This window comes from Gallinula chloropus, assembly GCF_964237585.1.
Source record: "Gallinula chloropus genome assembly, chromosome: 2".
In the NCBI taxonomy this organism is placed as follows: Eukaryota; Metazoa; Chordata; class Aves; order Gruiformes; family Rallidae; genus Gallinula; species Gallinula chloropus.
In genome coordinates, this window is record NC_140086.1 from 65,872,379 (window position 1) to 65,896,205 (window position 23,827).

At 40.4% G+C, this 23,827-nt stretch overlaps 1 protein-coding gene across 1 annotated transcript in view; it reads left to right on the plus strand.

Moving 5' to 3' along the window:
• Positions 1–23,827, plus strand: part of LOC311189043 (dynein axonemal heavy chain 5-like) — a gene marked incomplete at both ends in the record, with an annotated part of 160,774 nt that overhangs the window by 47,107 nt on the left and 89,840 nt on the right. Inside the window, 7 exons of the mRNA XM_084260627.1 lie at positions 254–400; positions 1,922–2,094; positions 4,699–4,877; positions 17,270–17,457; positions 18,665–18,859; positions 21,908–22,042; positions 23,068–23,257. Of these exons, the coding sequence (XP_084116753.1) occupies positions 254–400; positions 1,922–2,094; positions 4,699–4,877; positions 17,270–17,457; positions 18,665–18,859; positions 21,908–22,042; positions 23,068–23,257 (1,207 nt within the window). The remainder of the gene's footprint in view (positions 1–253; positions 401–1,921; positions 2,095–4,698; positions 4,878–17,269; positions 17,458–18,664; positions 18,860–21,907; positions 22,043–23,067; positions 23,258–23,827) is intronic.

The window sequence follows — 23,827 nt, forward strand, 5'->3', positions numbered from 1 at the left end:
ACAGTCTTGGAATAAAATCTTATCATGTTCACCTAGATATAACCTTACTGTGGTCTGTTAGGCTCAGAATGCATGCATGGTGCATTTTGCAGCCTGCAAAGCCCCGTTTTGGATGCCAAGTCTAATAAATACAAAGCAGATCAGAGATGTCATGAGCCCATATGTTTGCAGATGTTGTAAATTTTTTTCTTCTAAACATTGAAGGAAAAAAGGATGTTTGTGTTAATATGACTGTTCTTTCTATGTGGAAAAGGTAATGCAGGCAACAAATCAGAAGTTTTTGGAACTTTTAAATGCTTTGATTGACATGACAACACACAATCTGACAAGAATGGAGCGCACAAAATACGAGACTTTAATCACCATCCATGTGCACCAGCAGGATATCTTTGATGATTTGGTAAGTTTTTTAAACCTTTTAAGGAGCTTTCTATATGGAAGCTTTTGTACATATCAATTTGGTTGCCTCTGACATTAGTGCTGTGATAGAGAATATCAGATTTAGCTTGATTTCATATCAAAGTCACACACAGATAAGAGTGAATTATATATAGATATGTTCATAGGTTTGGATTTCAGTTTTTCAAACTGCATCAGGAGACACAAATTCACTATGAGCAAAGGAGTTTAACTTTTTAAATTAAACTATTCTTTCAGATTTAAAATGCAATACATCTTCAATTGAAATGTAAAAGGGAAAAAAGTCTCTTTAATATTCCTATCAATCATATGATTTCCACCTCAGCCTATGTGTTGATTTAAGGTAATAGTTATTCAAATGTTGAAGTGGTGAGACTCCCTGTATTTGAGAAGGGTAGCAACAATAACCAGAACAGACATTTAATTTTTTTTTTATAATTCAGGATTCCTTTAGGGAAGTATAATGAACACATGAAACTAGAATTATAGAAATGGAAGTAAAATAACTTTCAAAAAGCTTGTGTGATGCAAAGGTCAATAATTCAGTACTGCATTGTTTAATTTATGCATGTATCTTAGATAAAAATTAAGTGCACGTGTAAAGATAGAAAATTGTAAAGAAAAAATACTGAAACTTAGAAAGGCAACTGCCAGCTTCTAAGATAGGCATCAGGTTTTATCCTCTGCCTGTGTAAGTTTTAAATTATTTTCATAATTATTTTTTGAGTTGGATATCTCATAATCAACTCGTATAATGCCATATTATAGTAAAATTAAATCACAGAAAATTGGTTCAATTTAAGAGTCTGTATGTGAAGTAAAGGGGAGGCAAGTTCAAAATTGGGGAAATGATTATCAGTTGGTACATGTAATGTTATCCTTTTCTTTCAAAACGTTCTATTCCCTGCTAAACACATCCTATTGTGATAGAAAGTAGAGGGAATTGGCTGAGAATATAGAACATCATCTTCACCTTACACTATGTCTGCAAGGCTGATAACCAGGACTAGATATTCCGTATGAAGCTGGTGGTTTTGAGGTCACCAAAAATGATGAATCAAGCTCTATTAATCTGCCACAAATCTACATATGTGTGTGGGAAGTCAACACCAAAAGATACATCACAAACATGCAGGCCTGTATGCAATATATCCACAATTTACTATTTCTATGAGTAATGGCATCAGACACCATGCAGTGTAGCCAGTATTGCTACTTATTTTTTTATGAAATTTTCCATCACTGTTCTTCATTATCTCTCTAAGACACAATTCATAATCTCTGTACTCAATTCAGAAGAAAAACAAATTGGTCAAAAGGTTCAGAACATGTCATAGACGGATTTGAAAAGCTATTTCTGGATGTCTTGACTCCTGAAAGATTCTGTGCTCATTCTTCCAGATCCGTAATTTATGCATAGTAGACATATTTTTCTGGTATGGAAATTAAGATTCTTATACTGTTTAATTTCTCTATTAATGATTTTTCTTTTCCATTTTAGGTCCGTATGAACATTAAATCTCCATCTGATTTTGAATGGCAAAAACAGTCTCGATTTTATTTTCTGGAAGACTTGGATAAATGCGTTGTTCAAATCACTGATGTAGAGTTCACCTACTGCAATGAATACTTAGGGTGCACAGACAGGCTTGTTATAACTCCCTTAACTGACAGGTAGTTACCAAAACAATGCAGTGCTTAGTACTGGAGCTAAAACTTCATTCCTTCAACTTTCTGGCTGTGGTGAAAGCCAGAATTTTTACTATGGTTGCACTATAGTGCTGCAACATCGACGGTGAACAGCAGAGGCCAGTGCTTATCTATTCAGCTAACGAAAGCTCCCACTCCTAGGAGGGGTCTTGAAATCTCTTTGAAGTGTTTGCTTGGGCTGCATGTGCTGTGGTAGGCATTGAAGAACTTAAAATGTGCTCAAGATAAATATAGCTGAACCCCATACGCTTTGCCAGCCTGAACGTAGTGGATCTAAAAAACAATATATTGCTGCTTTCAGTAAGGTAATGGTTGCATGAGAATTAGGGATTATGGCAAGTGATTTGCTTCACCCTGGAGGAAATAGCAGTAACTCAGGACATAGCATTGGATAACTAGTGCCAATATGGTTTTAAGCAAGGCCTGTGGAGAATTACAGGACTAAAAACACAGGAAAAGCTCTGAAGGTCAAAGATAAGGAGAACTTTTTATTGTTGGTGTGTTATACAGCACAGCACAAACTTCATTAGATTCATGTTTTCCTAATGTACCTGGTAGTGCTTCAGTGAGACAAGAGGCTGATGTTTTGCTATGCCAGAGCTTGTTCTTTTAAGAGTGGGTAGGAATGTCAAAATACCGGGCACATTCAGTCATTTCTTGTGTGCAGAATGACTACAGACCATTAAATGAACACTGGAAATTTTATTTACTAGTGCCACTTCAGACTTCTGCCAATTTCTGAACCAAAATTATGCCTAGTGAGCTATTTAGGAGAGCCAAAATCTTGTGCTAGGATATCTGGCTTTTAGTATGTAACACACATCTGCCAAATTCTGTTATATGCCCTATTATACTTATGCTCGATAGAGATCTGTTTGCTGCAGTAAACATGCAGATTATTAATGGCTATGGCAGCACTACCACACAGACAATATTTTTGCTCACCAGGAGAGATAGTATTAAGAAAATGCTGTCATTCAAAGTTTGCTCACAGAATTAAAGTGCAATTGGTTAGAGACTGATTCAAGGCACTACGTCACACAGAATTGAAAGCTAGTACAGGGTGACACTGTTGAAGGGAACGAGTCTTTTGAATGAGTTCAAACTATAATAATAACAACAAAAGGGATCAGAGGTGTCTGTCTTCAGGCAAACCTAGAAGACCCAAATAGAGCTGCACAGCTGGTGGCTCCACTGTCATGTTGAAGGACTATTTGAAACAGAGATCTTTTCTAGTGTTAGCATGGGAAACTTACGTACCCATGCAGTGTTGCATAAGAACAGATTTTATTTTCCTTATAGGCTTTTTCCATTTTGTATGAGCTGACAATTTTTCGATAATGATATCTTTGCTTTCCATTAATCAGTTTGGAGTCAAGTGCTGTTTGGCTAATGATTTTGTGTTCAGTCCCAAAACACATGTTAAGTACATGCTGGCAGTAGTACATTACATTAAGATAATGGGGCTGAGATTAAGTGCTCCTAAGCATCATGTCAGACACTGACCGTGGCATGGCAGATACAAAAAATGAAATGGAAGTTCTGTTTAGGACTTCAACTATGCATATGGTTTGTTCTTACCTCATTTCTAGTAGCAAAATTGTTGGAGTGGTATTTTTTTAAGCGTTAACTGAACAGTGTTAACTGAGTAGTAAGGCAATAAAGCATTATTACTGCTATTATATTAGAATGAGTACTGTATTACTTTATGGGAAGGGATACTAGCTGGTATAATTTGTTGGGCTTTTTTCAGTGCCCGTTTTCTTTCCCCAGATATATCATAAAGCTACTGAGCTTCACAGTGTTGAAATGGGCTTACTGGGATTTTGGAACATTGTAGCTTAGAGCAGCAGACTTCCAGCACCTTTCTGTAGTCCTTACACTGTCTGGAGAAGTGAGACTTACGCCTTGCGATGTCAACCCAGGATAGAGACTGAAGCAGAAGATGATACTAGGATTCATGGGTCCCTCCTCTTTCTCTATTTTCCATTACAGTCTTCTCTCTTGTCTGTTCTCCTCCTGGAACTCAAAGACCGAATGTGTCTGGCAGCATTGCTCTGGTTTGGCATGCTGGTAGGGAAATAGCAAGAACTGGAGCTGCTTCAAGCTTCTGGATCTTTCTGTTGCCAGATGAGAGAGCCCACCTTCTGTCCTCTGGGGAGAGGGTATGAAGACGGGGGCAAAAAAGGCAGAGACCTGGCAGGTCTGGGTTCTGCTGTGTTAGGCCAAGTCATGGAAGGAGAGTGTATGTATGATTAGTGTGAAAAAAGAGTTCCAAATCTACAGTATTTTGGTATTGAGCATTTAGAATTGGCTTGTGTGTTTCCTGGGCTGATGCACTTATTGCTGTGCTGGACTCGTGCTTTTCTGCAGGTGCAGCAAAGGTGATACCCGGTAACTCAGCTTCACAACATGCAAAGGGGGTGGCCAAGGACTTACTACAGGACTTACTCCATTTCTGCTCCTTCCCCAGCTCTATATAATACCACTGCTATGGTTACATTAACGGTCTTCAAGAAATTAACAGTAGAAAAAGGTTAATAAAGAAGATCTATGTTCTGCTTTTAGGTGTTACATCACTCTGGCTCAAGCCCTGGGCATGAGTATGGGTGGTGCACCAGCAGGACCTGCAGGGACAGGGAAAACAGAGACAACTAAAGACATGGGCAAATGTCTGGGAAAGTATGTTGTTGTTTTCAATTGCTCGGACCAAATGGACTACAGAGGTCTTGGCCGTATCTATAAAGGTAAGAATTAATCTTGTTTGTTCATTTTAGTGTCATTAATTTTTGTCTCTTCACTAGTAAGTCAGCAATGATTACTGGGGTATTTTCCTCTCTGATTCCCCTTATTTGCAGGCACCCAGAAAATTTTCCTGACATTTGATTATTTCTCTCTTTTTTTCTTAAGTTTATAATTAATTTGGAAAAGATTTTCCATATTTTTCACTTCTGTGGTCTTAGTGGGTTTGTGGCTGAGTTAAATCAAGAAGACTGATAGCATGTATTTGGGGGAAGGACTGTGTTGAAAGCACTGACTTCACTGGACTACTGTTCTTTCTTATAAACCTCTTGTTCTTTTACAGACATTTTTAGGCCTCATTAACTTGTTACCTTTCTTTAATGGCTGTATCAAAAAGAGGGAAATGTGAAGAATAGAGCTGAGAAAGTGTGTGTGTGGGGAATTCAAACAGTTCGGACAAGTTTGTCTAATGATGGCTCAGAAGTTTAGTAGCTGCCTGTGTGCTCTGCAGAAATGCTCTGCTTCTCACTAACCAAACACATTAGCTCCATTTATAAGAACATGAAAATGCAGAAGAAAAATATCTTTCCATTCTTGTTTTCTTTGCTGCAGCCAGCCTCCATTCCCTACTCCTCTGAGCCATGACAAAAGAGCTTCACTGAGCTTTAAAAAGGCACTGTGTGCTCTCAATCTCTCTGTCTCCCTTTCCCTCCCTGATGCCTGTGCATATCTGTTACCTTCCCTTCTACTGGGGATTCCCATCATTGGGGCAGCCTGGAGCAAGCAGGATAGCTGGAGAAGACAAAGAGACACTGCTACAATAAAGAGAGGATCCAGTGTCCCCTGCTGCAGAAGCTCAGTCATTGCCATACCAGGAATCAGAGGTAGTGCAGTAAATACAGAAGCAGAGGATGCAGAGTTGGTGACTATCCTTAGCTCTTGGGAGAGTTTAACACCCAGTCCTGAACCACTCCCATGAAGAGCCCACTCTTCTAGCTGGATGTTCTGCTAATGCCACAAGAATGAAAAAATTGACCATAGTCTTTGTTTAAAGCATTAAGCAGTATTTTAGCTATTATCTTAGCTTTAGCTTGAGCTTTGGTCTTTTTAAGGGGAATGCAGACATTATCTGCCTTGGAGAAGGCTGAAACTAGCTTGGTGCTCCTATGAGCAGTAAGAGCAGAAGGCGGGTTTCATAGTATCCCATTAAATTACACTGGGATGTAGTTTAAAATCTGTAGAAGCTTATGACTTTGTACAGAATATACTCTGTCATTGTTGTCCTTACCCCCAGGTAAATAGTGTGTTTATAACCAATACCAGATCATTACATATCAAGAGAGTAGTCACCTAGTGACAAGAAGCTATGGAAAACTGCTCATTTATATGATACCAAGCAAATATGGAGTATTTCTGAGCTAGAAAATGAATGGGCTGCTCATATGAATACCTTCCTTCAGTCAAGGTCATGAGTTTCTCAAAGCAACTCCTGCTAACTCCCAGATCTTTTGGCCAACTTTTAGTTGCATGTTTTTTATCATGCCTGCAGGCTGTCCCAAGTTTATTTTACTTGTTGGTAATAAACAGAAGAGGGCTGGGACCAGCTTGCTGTCTGAATAAGCATGAATATCTCATAATGCCAAGCACAGTCACCTGCTGGGTCTCTGCTGTACCTGCAGTCAGCAGTCGGGAGGGGGGATGTCAGTCTTTGTTTCTCCTTGGAGTAGGTTAGTCTTTGATCTCATCACAGTTGTCTTTTCCATCTCTGCTCCTTCTGTGAGAATGTTAGTATCTCTTTATGTCACTACCTTTTTTCTCAACTCCTTGGTGATTTCACTTCTTTGTATTAAACTGTTACTGACTTGTGTTAGCGCAGACATGTAGCTGGCGTGTCCTTGCTTTGTTCCTGCCTTCTTATCATGAGTAGAGTGGTTAACTTACCCTTTCTTATTTCAGATTGAGGCAATAGTGATAACTGCAGCTTGTCATTGCCTTCTTTTAGTAAAACTGGACACAATGGCTGTATTTAAAGATGAGCTGAATTGTAGGGTTCAGCTTCCATTGTCTGTTGTTTTCTATAAGCTGACCATTTTCCATCTAGTATTGTCATCATATGCAACAAAAGCGAAGCAGTGCTGTGTAATGTGCCCTTGTTACCTGGCTGCTTCGTTTAATGGCATGCTGGTGTTCAATATGAGTTTAAAAAGATGTCTATAGAAACTCAACAAATTGGTGCTCAAGCAAGCCCAATGTCTGTGACTGCTTACCTTGGTCAATTTGCTAGTGGGATGGTGTTGCCTGGGAATTAGATAATAGATCCAACTCAATAGAGCCTGGGTAGGGTGATTTTTTATCAGCATTCATCAGACTGTTGTGTATCTGGGAGGAAAAGTACAATTCTGTTCTTATATAAGTCATTGATGCTTTCATTTGTGAAGGGTGCCAGTTGCTTTGGACTTACTTTCACAACTTGGAAGAGCCTGACTTGAATCACGATTTTTATGTTGAAACATCTTTAAGATGTCTGGTATTTCTTGAAGAGCAGATATACTGAAGTTGGAGCAGGAAGTGAGTGCTTTTCTTTGTTTAATAGGATCAAAGTGAGTTTAGAGAAAGGGTCATTAATGCATATGAGATCTTTAATAGAAAAGGAGGATAGTTCCTCACAGCTGTAGAAGGGCTTTCTTGCAGACTGGTAAGAAAGTTCTCATGAAACATACTACATATTTTAGTGGACACATTGAGAAATTCTTGAGAATTCAACATGTCTGTGGTAGTGTTGCCTTTTGGTAAGGCATGGCGACCTGGTTCAGGAACGGCAACGGCGCCACACTCTGGCAGCACGGTCCATTCAGCTCACAGACACCAATGTGGTGGACGGCAAATGGCGTTTATTAGAGAGGGGCGCGGGGCTTTATACCCCAGGGATCGGATGTCACTTCCGTCCGCTTACCTCACCGGCTACCTACTATTGGTTACCTAAAGAGAGGGGGGGGTCCTACCTTTCCGTACAGCCCGAAATCTTCCGACCGCCAGGCCCTATCTACCGACATTTCCCCCCTCCCTGTGCTCACTAAAACTACTTATAGTGCAAAGTGTAAAAGTGACACACAATACTGATATATAAAAAGGTGATAGCTTATAACAGTGTTGGACTACAGTAGTGACAATATATAATAGTGATAATACATAATAGTGATAATAATAGTGATAATATGTTAGTAATAATATATAATAGTGGCAAGTTATAATATTGATAGCTAATAATAGTGATAGCTTATAATGTTAGTAGCATAAGGCACATTAAGTGAATGATAGTCAGGGGTAGCTTAGACAGTAGGGTATACTAGGGACAACTACAGAACAGTAGGGGTAGTGCTCAGTGGTTACTTTCTTAAAGCATCTGTCTGTTTTCTACAAAGAGAATGTTAACCCTCTCTAGACGACTCTTGACGAATGCTGTGAGCTTGTTCAGTACGCAGGGTCCGAAAATCAGTGCTATTATGATCATTACAACTGGTCCCAACAAGGTAGATATTAAGGTGGTTAGCCATGGCGAGTAACTAAACCATGATCCCAACCATCCCTGTTGGGCCTCTCTTTCCTTTTTTCTCTGAGCTAACCTTTCTCTCAGTTGAGCCATCAAATCCCTGACTAATCCTGTGTGATCAGCATAAAAGCAGCATTCCTCTTTCAAGGCGGCACAAAGGCCTCCTTGTTGCATGAACAGGAGGTCTAGTCCTCCTCTGTTCTGCAAGACAACCTCTGAGAGTGAAGAGACAGATTTTTCTAGATGGGTCATAGATTCCTCGAGTCTTTGCAGATCTTCGTCGATGGCAGTTTGTAGTCGAGCCAGGTCTTGGTGATGGTTCAGCATAGCGGTCGCTCTCGTAGCTATACCAGCTACTCCCAGGCCGGGCAGTGTTGCTATTGTCAGTGCTGTCAGTATTTCTCTCTTTTGGATCCTGTTGTCTGCATCTCCCCAGTAATGGCTCATTTCTTCATCCGAATGATATAGGACCCTGGGAATAATCAAAACTTGTACACAAAAGTCAGTTGATGAGTTAAAACGCTTAATGGACACACAAGGGGTTAGGCCTGTCTGATGACAGATCCACATCCCTGATGCGAATGGAATTGCCCATTTATGGGTTCTATCGATCGCAACCGTTTTTGCACAGACCGCGCTGTTCCAGCTCGCTAAGGTAGCATTACCAAAACATATGCCTTGGCCTTTAACCTGGTCCAAAGTGATTCCTCTCTGTGGTGTATCCCACTTGCACTGAGTCGGGTTATCTTTCGATGAGTAGCTAAAAGGAGTGTTGAGGGCAATACCCTCATAGTAAGGGGGATAAGCATCATAACATAGCCAACATGCCTTAGTAAGATTGGGGTTGGATCGATTTAATGATAGGAAAGTAGCATCTAACACACCTAAGAATGATTTGCCAGCCGAAAGGTGAGAGTCTGTGATCGAATTGCCTAAGGGAACCTTTCGTTTAGCTGGTAGGGGACTGTTTGAAACAGAAGTAGAAATTGGCAAGCTGTCCTTTCCTTGTTTGTCGTGATTTTGGAAATGCAAAACTGATCAGTTTTGGAATATGCAATGCAGTCAGTCTTATATGATCCTAACAGTTACTTGTTTTGTTGCTTTTAGAAACTTGATGTTTTATTCTGTCACGGTAACTGCTTGCATGCGGTTCACCACGTGTTGGATCCATAGGATCAGGCACGGTAGAAATACTGAATTTGCCACATACTCTCTCAAGATTGTTGATTCAGGAGATCTGTAGCATTGGCAGTTTTGTTGGAAATTATTTCCAAAACTGCTTGCAAGCGAATTATGTAGTTCAGGTTGTAAATTAGTTCCCATGCCCCTGTTATCAATTCATTAGGCTTCCACGTGGCCAGCCTGTAATGCTTTGTTCTTTTGGGAGGCCACTCATTTTTCCTCCTAATTTTGTGTTCCACCTATTTCAATCTCGACAAATCTTTTACAACTGCCTTGTACTCCAGCTGCTGAGTTGAGGCTTGTATTTCCTCTAATACCAATTCCTGTTATTTTCCATTTTCTTTGCTACGTAACCAGCCTTGCTCTGAGTTAGCTAATTCGTGAATGCTGCAAACCGACCCATCAGATAAGCGACATTGCAAGACGCAAGTTGCTACATTCCATTGGCTTCCCTCTACCCCCATAAATGAGGGCAGGGATAAACACAGCTGATAAGGCAGGCATCCTCACTGTGACTTCTTTCTTCTCCCTGGAAAGAAAATAAACAAATTCGCTTCTCGGTGAGAAGAGGAAAAAACAGCAAGGTGGGAAAAGAGGTGGGGAACAGTGAGTCCTTAATGTTAAAGGCAGCAACAAGGCAATTCCTTATGCAGATAGAATCTTCTGTTCTAAGTGTGGAGATAAACTGTAGTGTCTACCAAACATGTTACTGGTATTAACTTATGTTCTACAAAACAAGTAATCAGTAAATCACGTCAGTGGTTTCCAGTGAGTTTTCTGATATATATATACACCCTTTGCCCCCCCACTCACTTACAAGGGGACAAAGGAGCTAGCCTCCCAGCAGCTTGGGGGACACGGTTAAATGCAACAAAAGAGCACTAGGAACAGGATTTTCGACCTTGATTTGTGGATTTTTGGGTTGTCTTAGTACTAACTTTACCAATTTATCTGTTGGCACCCCATCATGAGTTCACAGGGAATGCCTTTTTGCCATCCTGTGGTCCACAGACGATTATGTTTGTTTTCTATACCTTCCGTAATTATTTCCCTTTTTCTTCTCTTTCTGATAACAAAATTCCATCTCCTACTGACAGGGACACTCTCAACACATAGTGTGACTCCTGTCCACACAAACAGCTTAAATTTGCCACTTGCTTTGTCTGTCTCCAGCTGCTCTCTTTGCAGAGACACAGAACCACCGATCAGAACTCACACTCGCTTCACAGTCAGACTGCATCTCAGTCAAACACTTAAATCATTCAAACAACACACGGTACCGGGCACAAAGATTTCTTGCATATGCAAAGCATAACAATGGTTATGAAAAGGTTTTTCTCTCTCTCGCAATTACGCTGCAGCTCAGTCACTCACCACTCACACCAGAGTTAACTCATTTCACTCACACAAATAGTTCGTCAAATTTAAATCAATTTCCAAAACTCAGTTCCTTTTAGCAATATCTGAAGTCAATACCAATAAATCAATGTCACCAGAAAAGGATTCCCTGTTGGGGAATGGAACCCCGGTCTCCTGTGTGACAGGCAGGAGTTCTCTTGCTTAGCAGCAACTGTTTGTTTACTTCTACCGACTGCCATAGGGGCAGCCATTCTATACAACTCAAAGGGGCAATACATCCTGAGAGGGTCCAACTTAAGTATCAAATTTCTCCTATTCACTTTCAGGACCTCACACCTTTCTGTTCTCCGAGAATCCTGCTGACTACACTATTAAAATGTCACGATCCACACCCAGATAAACGGCTTTGGCAGAGGTTAAATCCCCTTGCATTCCAACCGATCTCAGATTGCTCTGGGTGGCTGGGGGTGGCTGGGTTTAACCCCTGAGTGATGTCCAATTAGGTGCTTTATCATGAGGAGATCTTCACAATTCTCGGGAACAGAATTAAGACTCAAAACTGAGTCAAGGTTTAAGTTACTTTATTCAGCCTGCAACATCCACACACTAACAATGATACTTATTCATTAGGTTACCTCATACCCCTGTACATATTCCTAACTTGTCCTGCTTCATATTAAAATGTACCCCAAGAAGTGATTTCCATTAACTCCTCCCCATTGCGTCTGTGCACTGCTGTTTGGTGGTGGTCGTTGAGGGTCGTGGGGATGAAGTCGGATGGCTCCTCTTCATCACCGCAAGTAACCTTCTGTCTTGCACAGATTCAGTTACCCCTTGACTCTGATCCAAACTACAAGTTTGGATTTAGCAGGTTTTGTATACCTTCAAGGACAAAGGGGAGCTTGAGCTAGTTAAAGTGGAATGCTTTGCCTGCATTTGTGGCCAATTAGAGACAAGCAAGGAATTCATGAACAGATAAGGAGGAGGGGGGTACTGGAACTCATCAAAGAAGTCATTTTATTTCCACAGAGCACATAGTCCTTGAGTGTGCAATTTACTTAAGATATGGTGTTAGACCCAAACTTACGTCCCTTTTGAAGTTTCTTCTTTATCAGTGAGGCAGAGGCCTTCAAGCGAGGCATTGTTTATGGGAGGTTACAGCTAGGGCACTTCAAGCTATCCTGTTAGCAAGTCTTCCTTAACCCTTTACAAGCATCGCAATGCAACATTTCAGCAGTGTTGAGACATAAGTCCTCTGGTACAGGCATTCGTTGAGGGACACGGTATGTCACACCACCCCGTGGCTCAACATTGCCATCTTATTGATGGTACTCCGTGATAGATAGAGGATAGAGATAAACTAAGGAGGAAGGAAAAGAAAAGTATGTGCGCAATAGCTCAATAGCTACAATCAAAACATTCAAACAATTAACAATTTTCAAATTGCATTTGCAATAGTCAGTAACAACTGTTAACATTAGATAGACATTAATTAACAATTTGAATGTGTCCAATTGCAAAAATCCAAATCACGTCATATTGCTGTCCCTTGTAGTTCAGGGGCTGGAGGAAAACAAAACAATGATACTTTACATGAACTTTTATGAGGCATATCACCCTTTTGATCTTTGGGCTCGGCAGGCTTATCACCGTCTGGGGGCTGCAAAGTTTGTGTGGCCGCCCCGATTCCCAATTTTTGGGATGACCGACAAACATTCTTTCACCTCCCTCCAAGTGTCCTGCTCTTGTATCACTTTTCGGAGTGCCTGCACGACTCTCCCCCACGATTTCAGATTTTTCCCACTGCCGGAGGACATAGTTTCCTCGGCTGAAACTTTAGTACATTTAACCCACACCTTAGGATGGAGAATATCAACCGGCTGGTCAATGACCCCGATTTTCAAAAGTCTCGCAACGGCGAGAATAAAATCTTTAACCTTACACTCAATATCCCACTGCACACTCAATACCAATACGACCTTCACAAGGGCTTCCATCCTCCTTGCGGGTCCGAGGGCGTCCCCTCCGCCGGGCTGGTCCCGCCGCCCGGCCGCCGTTCACCTGACGCAGGCGAGTCTCCCGGGTTTCCGGCACCATTTGTTGCCTTTTGGTAAGGCATGGCGACCTGGTTCAGGAACGGCAACGGCGCCACACTCTGGCAGCACGGTCCATTCAGCTCACAGACACCAATGTGGTGGACGGCAAATGGCGTTTATTAGAGAGGGGCGCGGGGCTTTATACCCCAGGGATCGGATGTCACTTCCGTCCGCTTACCTCACCGGCTACCTACTATTGGTTACCTAAAGAGAGGGGGGGGTCCTACCTTTCCGTACAGCCCGAAATCTTCCGACCGCCAGGCCCTATCTACCGACAGGTAGGCATTGTACTCCATCACCAGTGTTTCCTCTTCAAAACTTTTCACATCATCTGATGCTGTGGGTCAAGTTATTAGGTATGAGCAGGTTTTGCAGTGAGGAGAAAAATTAGGTGTGGAAGTGGTGGTGTTGTGTCTGCAATCTCTTTTCCAGATTTTTTCTGTAGGGACAATAAGTTTGATCTTCATAATAAAGAAATAGAAAAACATAACAAAATGTAGCAATATAACATATACTATAATATTATAATTTTAAATTCTCCTGATGGTCTTAGAGCTGAGGTTGCTTCCCTACTTCTCTGCCTTCCTGTCTCTTTTGTTTTCTCATGCAATTCCAGCTATTCACAGGCAAATGGTCTAGTCAAAATATCCAAGGCCTGGGCTTTTATCTTGATAGTTTCATTTTTTGAAATTTGAACCATAAAGTAGGTTCAGATATAACTGAATTGGACCAGACATAACCCATGAAAGTACCAGGGAAGCAAGTGAGAAGGTGATTTCTCCCAGTTTTCTATTTTTCAATGTTACAATTGCCCAGGAATAGCAAATCAAGAGTATTTATCAGTGTTGGTGATAAATTTCCCTTTAGAAGACCTTTCATTTGTGGTTGTCTGTAGGTGAATATAAAAATTATGTTTGCTTTGGTTCTGTTTTCTGTAGATACAGGCAACCAACTTCAGTCATAACCTGAGGTATCTTTTTGTGATATTATATTTAATTCAGCATTTAATGTAAGATTTTACACTTATCTTAATTCAGAAGGTCAATAAATGAGTATGGAGTTTTGTAAATTCTTTCAGGACCAACAAGTACCTTGTAGCTTACTGCTTCTGGGCTGCACTTTGGCTAGACAGAGATCTGTTTTAGTGAAATTTGTATCAAATTGTCTCACTATAGTTCTGTGTAAAATCTTATGTGTTTTTTCAGTACAGAAGAGAGTTTATAGCTGCTTTGTCATGATTAATTACTGCACTGTCACACTATTTTTAGGCAGACCTCCCAGGACAGAGCAGCATATAGGGCTTATTGGGTCAGCTGGTAGAACAGAGGTGGTCACTATAGGCTGTACCATACTTTATTTGTGTGGGGACCCCTAGGACCTGCACCAGCAACCGTAGGCACAGTGTAGCATACCAGGGTCAGGCCACCCAACTGCGCATAGGGCACAGAGTTACTGACATGGAAGGGGACGTGGCGCTGCGTTGCAGAGCTGCATTTTGAAGTAGCTATGCTGGGTGGCTCTTGTATTGCACAAGGGCCACCAGGTCTGTAGGATTTCTGCTCTCATTTGGGTGTTCACGTGCCATGTTTCTTAGGCATAGTTAAAAATCTCTTTAATCTTATTGTCCTGTGTTTTCTGCCTTTATTTTTGTATTTGTTTACCATGCTGTGTTTTGTGTGGGGACAACAATTAATGCACAGCATGATGGGGCACAAGAAAATTACATTGTCTCTATGCTGCTATGCAGCTGATAGTTTGCTTGCTGTGCCTTCAGTGTGTGTGTGTATGTGTGTATTTTCTTGCCTTTTCTTTCTAAACACCACCAGAATGAAATAAGTTTGTAAGAACTGAATTTATTCAAAGCTGTGGTATATTGGCATTGCCTGAGAGTCAGGTTTCCTACGCCCATGCAGTAGGTGGCATCACAGAACAAGTGATTTTTATTATTTCTTTTTTCCCCAAGGAAAAATTGTTTGGCTAGAACCTCACCTCACCATTTTGTAGAGAATTTAATTTAAATAATCTTTGCTATAGTGATAGTAAGTGTAAGAGACAATAGTGTATGGAGCAAAGTCTGTTTCTGAAAGAATGTCCAGCTTCGGGGCTTTTCATTGTTGTATCACAAAGAGTAGATATTGGTGTTTAATGAACAAAGTAGCAAAGCCATATTTTTTTAAAGAATAGAACCTAGCAGTCATGTAAAATGTCATAAATGGGGCCAAATGTACTCTAAAAATGTCTGCAAGAATTTTTCATCAGGGAGCTGCAGGAGTGGGGCAGCTCCATGAGGGAAGGGAAGCCAAAAGCCACCACACAGGCAGAGGCAGGGGCTTCACTGACAAGGGCACAGTCCCACAGTGCCTGAGCAGAGCAGGGTGGGGACAGCTTGATGACCATGAGACAGGGTGAAACAGCAAGCTGAATCCGGGGTCTATCTAGGAATTTCAGTCAGAAAGAGCAGAAGGCAGGGCTGGAGGTAAGACTATGCATAATTCTGGGATCCTCCATGAATTCAGTCAGTGAGCCAGAGCTGCACCCAGCCCTACATGGCTCAAGCAATGACAGTGGTCTTAGACCTGCTTGACCTGAAATGGGTCTCCTGGACTGGAAGACAGAGAGTGTGGGTAGAACCCCCAGTTAAACTGGTCAGGGAAATTAAGTCCTGTTGGTGCATCCAGAGCCCTGATATTCCTCTTACAAGAGGACTTACAAGAGTTAAAGGACTTGCTGACACACCAGTGAAGTCAAGGAACATTTTTCCTTTGTTTTTAGACAGTAGGATTGAGTCATGTTTTACATTTGGTACCTGTCTATAGAATCACTTTGATCTTGGCTTTGTTGTGGCATTGTGGTATTTGTATATGTTCCATTTGCTTTTAAATTTTGTAACTAAGTCTGTGTGACATTTTGTTTTAAAATTCTTTATTTTGGAGCATGTTTTTCCTATAATGTCACAGAAATGAGTTAGAAGCAGTTTAGGAAAAAGATTACTCTACATATGGACTGGAACTAAATTTCATGGGAGATCTGGAATATTGTCCTGATGGAATAAAATCTTAAGGAGTCGATTTTGGCTCTACTACCAATGTTTTTTATCTGATGCAAGTCCATCAATTTTGCTGAAGAGTTCTTCCAAAATTGCATGGGTAAAAAAGACTAATCAATACAACACTATTAAAAGAAGTGGTCAATTGACATGAAAAACAGGTAAAACAAAATCAAGGTAAGAATTATATTCATGTATTTTTTCATTCTTTTGCTGTCTGCAAAACCTGACGGGTATTGATTTGACTGTGATACCTGATCACAGTAAAAGATGGGACAGAGTAGAAGAAGGACAGAGAAGAAAAATAAAAGGAGCCTCAAGGAGATTTGAAGTAAGATGAGAGCTCCTAGAGGAACATCTTAAAGAGCAGGAGATCAGACAAGGAACAGTAGAGGGAAGGGAAGAAGGATAATATGAGCAGAACAGGCCAGAGCAAAGACAAGAGAAGAAAAAACATAGAAGAGAAAACAAAACAAAGGAGAGAGTATGTATTAATAGTATTATTATTGTTTTTTGAGTACATTCTCTTCCATTAGCTTAAATGTCTTAAGGAGTTAACATTACACATAAACCACACCTTGATTTATTTTACCAGAGCTTTAGGCAATGCCATGCAAAGTATGGAGATTTGGGGAAGCTCTGTGCATAGTTCTGCAACACTGCAAACACACAAATGCCTTTTCTTGGACATGTGCTTTATTTTTGCACTTAGCACTGCCTTCAAATGGCTTAAGCAAAACCTAGGGGAATGAATTAAGCATCTCTGAACATTTGTAGCACTAGTTAAAGTACTGATCCAGGTCCTTGCTGGACCCAGGCAATGGGAAATACTAGTCTGCTGTGGGGTTTGGGAAGGAAGGAGATGGCATCCATGAAGTTCCTGTGCAGATTTACTAGCCTTTGTCTTTGTGAAGTGGATGTGAATAGCAGGGGATTAGGTAGCTTTCCCACTAGTGCTCTGGAAAACTGCCACTGTAGCTCTCCCACTTCAATCCCACCTGACTCTCCAAAAAGACATTCATTTTATGATGTTTGTAGATACTAATGTCTGGTTTGAGTTCTTCTAATTTTATTCTGTCTTCATGCTCTCTGTTTTTCTCACATTACATGTTCTTGTTTTATCTAATATTTTAACAAGTTTTTTTTTCTCTTTGTCTTTTTTAGGTTTAGCCCAGTCTGGTGCATGGGGCTGTTTTGATGAATTCAACCGTATTGAACTTCCAGTTTTATCAGTAGCGGCTCAGCAGATATATATCGTGCTCCAGTGTAAGAAAAATAAGAAACCTCAGTTCATTTTCACTGATGGTGATGTTGTTGACATGGACAGAGAATTTGGTATATTTCTGACTATGGTATGTGTGTGAATATGTGTAAATGACATCATTGTGAAAAATCTTCCCTATTTCATTTCCCATTGAAATTCCCCTGTTGAAATCCTTCAAATTGTCTGTTAGAAAATACTGAATACAATTGGAACAGTAATTTTGTCAAATAGCAGGGGTGATATTTTTCTCTTCCCCGTATTTTTAACTGGAGTTTAGGATTTGAAGTATGCAATTATCATTGACTACATATTTTAAGGGCTTTTTTTAGTTGAATATTTGACAGGTTGGGACTAAACCATCTCAAATGTTTAGTCAAAGCCTGTCAAAATAAAAGTGAAATAATTGACCACTGCAAGGACTACTGTACTTGGTCTGATTGTTATTTCACCACCTGTGAAGAACTTTTGACCGCAATCCTTCTCTATGACAGCATGAAGGAAAACACCCTCAATCTGGTTCACTGGCCTCCTGAAGATTTATCTTCGATGCCTGTGGACTGGTTCTAGCAGTGCAAGAGGCCAAGAAGCAGGAAAGCATAATACCTTAAAAGCCTCTTCTCTCACTTGGCTGAAGGCTACATACCTACAACTCAGAATGGAAGCATTTGTCTTTATTTCAAGGTTTCCTACCTTTGAAAAGGTGTTAATGTTATCACTTCAATTTGAAAAAAGAGGATGAATTGGTGGCATACAAAGGCCAGTGGGAAGGCAGTTTTGAAAAAGCTGGAAGAGTTTCAGAAGTTATCACTGCGTAGCCATCGACTTCTCTTGTCACAGTTGAGGCATGGGATAGTCACATGAATGACTTAGACATCTTGAGTGAAAGGTCAGGTCCATTAGTTTAAATTATGTTCAGTAATGGCTTGCACTGCTTGACTGGCTTTGCTCTGAAATGGCCTGGGAGTGCTCACAAGGGACAGTAACCTTCAGCAATGCAACACTATCAGGACCCTGAGGGACTAACCATTTAACACAGCTCCAAGAAGATCTGTATGTGGTTGTCTGTCTATGTCTGCATGTCTTGGACATCTCCAAATGGCACGAGTGATACCATATGCTCAAGAACTGCAGTATTTAGGCAACCATGTAGTTATGTGTAATTGTGACAAGCTCAAGTTACCCTTTGTAATCCGGCATGTTCTCCTGTCTTTGCCAAGTAGCTATCAGAAAAGATGAACTTCCTTATCCTGCTTTCAATGGCTAAGATTTTATTTTGTGTATTGCATTTTTTTCAGAACCCTGGCTATGCAGGACGACAGGAACTTCCAGAAAATCTGAAGATTCAGTTTCGCACAGTTGCTATGATGGTGCCTGACCGTAGCATTATTATGCGAGTCAAGCTGGCAAGTGCTGGTTTCCGAGACAACCAGGTCCTTAGCCGAAAATTCTATACACTCTACAAACTCTGTGAAGAGCAGTTATCTAAACAGGTAAAATAAATATTTGTCCAACTGTAAGCTGTCACTGGAAGGGTGTGGAGAGAATATACTTTCATAGACTATGTAATGATTTTTACACTTGTGGATGTATTCATTTTTTAGGATTTTCAGGTTCTAAAAATGAAATCTGAAACCATCACGTGGTTTATTTTTCACACTAATTTGTGTAGTAAAGAAAATAGGATTTGTAATTTTTGAACAGTGTACAGTTACTGGAGAAGTTATGAGGAGTTGTGTATATTGCTCTGCTGAACTTTGTAGATGATATGTTTTTCAGTATCCTCACTTTTGAAGGCTAGATCTTTTGGAGATGCAGTGTAAGAAGTGTAATAACAAGAGAGTACCTAGAAGGCACAATCTTCTTGAGTGCTACCAGAAAAGTTCTGTTGTGTTTGGTCTGGGGTATTTAAGTAGAAATGAAGGGTAAGAACTGTCCTTTAGATGGTCTCAAAGAGAAATCATATGAATAGTAGGTAAGCTGCAGCTCAAACGCCTGCTTTGGTTGGATCCTAATGAACCAGGCATATTTCTTATCAGGGCTTATAAATACCTGAAGGGTGTCAAGAGGATGGGGCCAGACTCTTCAGTAGTGCCCAGCAACAGGACAAGGGACAATGGGCACAAGCTGGAAAACAGGGAGTTCTATCTGAATATGAATAAAAAATTCTTTACTTTGAGGGTGACACAGCACGGGCACAGGCTGCCTGGAGAGGTTGTGGAGATTCTCAACCATTCTGTGAATCTGTTATTCTGTGATACTGACTACATTCCCCATTATGTTATTTCAGTTCTATAACATACTTATTAGTGACTGTGTGGACTTTCATGTAGGAATCTTGGATTATGCCAGAAAATAAGATAGTGATACATCACATTGCCCTCATTATCTCAGAGTTAAACCAAATGTACAGATTTAGATTTTCTGTTCTTTTGCCCATACCTCCACATAAGATATGGCAGTCTGGTGATGTTCCCACTAACTGGAAAACAGGAAACACAACCCACATATTTTAAAATAGGAAAAAAGGAAGACCTGGGGACCTACAGGCCTTTCAATCTCACCTCTGTGCTTGGCAAGATCATGAAGCAGATCCTTCTGGAATCTATGTTGAGGTACATGGAAAATAAGTAGGTGGTTGGTGACAGCCAACATGGCTTCACAAATGACAGATTATGGCTGACAGATTTGGTGGCATTCTGTGATGGGGTTACAGCACTGGTGGATAATGTGAGAGTGACAGATATCATCTAGCTGGACTTAGGCAATGCATTTGTCACTGTCCTGCATGATATCCTTGGCTCTAAATTAGAGACACTCAGTGGATAGGGAATTGGCTGGACAGTTGCACACAAAGAGTTGCGGTCAATGACTAAGTGCCCAATTTGAGACCAGTGATGAGTGGCATTCTGCAGGGGTTGATACCAGGACCAGCACTGTTTTAAGAAATCTTTGTCACCAATGTAGACTGTGGGGTTGACTGCACCCTCAGCAAGTTTGCTGATGACACCAAGCTATGTGGTGAAGTTGACATCCTGAAGGGAAGGGATGCCATCCAGAGGGTCCTTGACAGGCTTGAGTGGTGGGCCCATGTGAACAGCATGAAATTCAACAAGGCCAAGGACAACTACAGCTTGGGGTGAGAATGAATTGAGAGCAGTCTTGAGTAAAAGCTCAACATGAGCTGGACATGCATGCTTGCAGCCCAGAAAGCCAACCCTATCCTGGGCTGCATCAAAACCAATGTGACCAGCAGGTCAAGGAAAATGATTCTGTCCCTCTGCTCTGCTCTTGTGAGACACCATCTGGAGTACTGTGTCCTGCTCTGGGGACCCCAATATAAAAAAAGACATGGAGCTGGTAGAGTGAATCCAGAGCAGGGCCATGGAGATGATCAGAGAGCTGGAGGACCTCTCCTGTGAAGAAAGGCTGAAAGAGTTGGAGTTGTTTAGCCTGGAGAAGAGAAGGTTCCTGGGACACCTAGTTGCAGCCTACCAGTACCTGAAAGGAGCCTGCAGGAAAGCTGGAGGGGGGCTGTCTACAAGGGCATGGAGTGATAGATCAAGGGGTAATGGATGAAAACAAAAAGGGGATGGATTTACATCAGACATTAGTAAAAATGAGGCTGTGCACTTGATCTCAAAAGCATTTCTGATCAGAGGAAGTAGATATTCTCCAAATGTAAGAAAATCTTTATTGTCTCCTTCCATGTCTGTCTTTTCCACTTAATTTTCCAAGCAGCTGGTAGTGGTGGAGACTTTAAAAGCTTTACTCTGATAGCTTTCTGTCTAGGATGTGCTGTAACACATTACAGAACATTTGCATATATTTTCAAATCTGTGTTAGCTAAGACAGAATTGCATGTTCAGGTACAAGTGCTAATTGAGTATGCCTGTATGGCTCTGCAAATATGCAGCTGTGCCTGTAGTGAAAGGGAAGGTATTCTAGCCCTTACCTGCCTAAGTTCAAAGCAGGTTTGATTCACCTTGAGTATGTACATGGCTGTTGGAAGTAAATCCTTTTGTTTACACCAAGTTGTTGTGAAACCATCCACAAAGCAGGAAGTCCTTAAGTTCAGGATAGGCTTACATACAATTTGTATCAATAATTTCAGTATGTTTCCCTATATCAACAAGATATAGTCATGAATCCCCTTTTAGCCATGAATTCCAGTACCACATATCAAGATAGCAACAGTCCTTGCACAAGCAGAAAACAAGGCACTCTGAAGATGTGTGGTTTACTGTTTGTGCATCTGGCAATGGAGGACAATGCTAGAAGCTGCAGCTCCCAGATGACTTGTAAAAGTAGTAGTTTACCACCAAAAGGGACACTTGGCACGTATGGACTTGCAACACTGGAAAACAGCCTCACAGTAGCAACAGAACTGGAAATACAGTTGAAAACATGGAGAGATGTGAAATTAGTAATATTTAAAAGTTCAATAGCATATTTATTTGTTTAATGAATTTAATTTTCAGCCCTTGATTTTAAAGTGTTTAATCTTTGTGGTAGCCATTGTGTTTATGTGTTGTTTCAAGGTTCACTACGACTTTGGACTTAGAAATATCCTGTCTGTTTTAAGAACACTTGGAGCAGTGAAAAGGTCTAATCCCAAAGAACCAGAGAAAACTGTAGTGATGAGAGTTCTGCGGGACATGAACCTCTCCAAACTGGTACTGTGTCACTGGTGACTTTCCCAGAAAACAATATATTGTTTGCACTTTAAAGTATATTTATTATACACTTTGGAAAGCTCTTTTCCTTCAGCAGCTGGATATATTATTTTGCAGTTTTTAATATGGTCTGTTAGTGAGGGAAGAATCAGAATGCAGTTACAGTGTGAGCACTGATTGTCTTTTAAGGAGAGGAAAACACATCAGAAGCCTTAACTGAAAAAATCATTGGAAATACCATCAGATCCTAGGGGACCTAACCTGGTCCTCTAATTGGCTCTTTTTTTTTCTTCTTCCTACCCTATATAAGGAGACAAAGGAAGAATGCATTGTAATAACTTTTAATCACATCATTAAAGATCCTTCTTAATCCAGAATTTCAATTTATACATTTCTTGGGAGTCTGTTGCCTTTTCAGAACATCATAAGAATTGCAATGAGTAAGGTAATTGGAAGCAGCTAACGCCTACTTGTATAGTCTAATCTATTTTCATATTACTATTTAAAGTATTCATATCTCTTTTTATTGCTGTAATTGAAAGGTTACAGCACATCTAGACTCTGTGTATTTACCTTGGGAGCCAGTTTTGTGATGAAACCAATTATTCTGATTCTGATGTTAATCTATTCAGCACATTGGTACATGTGTTCAAACCTATAGGTATGCTTCAGTGATTTACAGAAGGAAAAAAAATCATAAAAAATCCCAGGCAAACTATGATTTGAATAAGTCTTGCTGGCTTATCTAATAAATGAAGAAATGTGTGTGTCTGTGTGTATTGAAGAAAACTTATTAAGATGTTAACATTTTTAGCAGCTTTAAGTATTTAATATAGAAATTACTAGTTCTGATTACACTGTATGAAATCCACTTAACAAAACTGATTCATAATTGTAATATTTGCTTTGGATAGGACAAGGTTTTCGGCCATCTTTTAAATGAAATGTTCTTGAATATTGTTTACAGCTGTAATAATAATTTCAGTGAATAAATAATGTATTTCCCTCTACTTTATCCTTGACAGGTGGATGAAGATGAACCTTTATTTATGAGTCTCATTAATGACCTGTTCCCTGGAATTACTCTGGATAAAGCTGGGTATCCTGAACTACAGTCAGCCATCCAGAAACGGACAGAGGAAGCAGGGCTTATTCATCATCCACCGTGGATACTTAAACTCATTCAGCTGTATGAAACTCAACGAGTCAGACACGGTTAGCATGCTAGATGAGGTTTTGAGACTACATAAAAGCAGTAGCTTTTTATGTTATCTGCCTCAGAAAGCAGATTATTTTCACAAAAAATGTATTTCAAAACTGAACAGATGTCATTTTTAAAGTTTATGTGGATTTTTGCTAGGAAATTGTTGTGACTTTTTTGGCGTGCAGTGCACACATGATGAGATTTTAGCTTTGTTGCATTACATTTTTATAGGAAATATGAGTGTGGCCTTCAGTGATTGAAATTTCTGTGGAACAAGTTAAAATGCAGACTATACATTAAAATTCACAGACGATTTTGTTCAGTGTTCTGAAAACAATTCTTTCCCTCAGAAACAGTTCAGTCATGAAGCTCAAGTTTAATGTTACTGTGAGATTATGATACTGAGAAGATTATAAAAAATAATCACCCAAACTTTTACTTTGATAGATCCTGCCAAGTATGCAATGTAACTCTAAATATGTTGCTCGTTGTGTTCAATTCTGGCTATTTACACTGAGGAGAAATAAGCCCACCTGGGACAGGAGAGGTGGACAAAATGGCCTCTAGATGTCCTTTCCAAC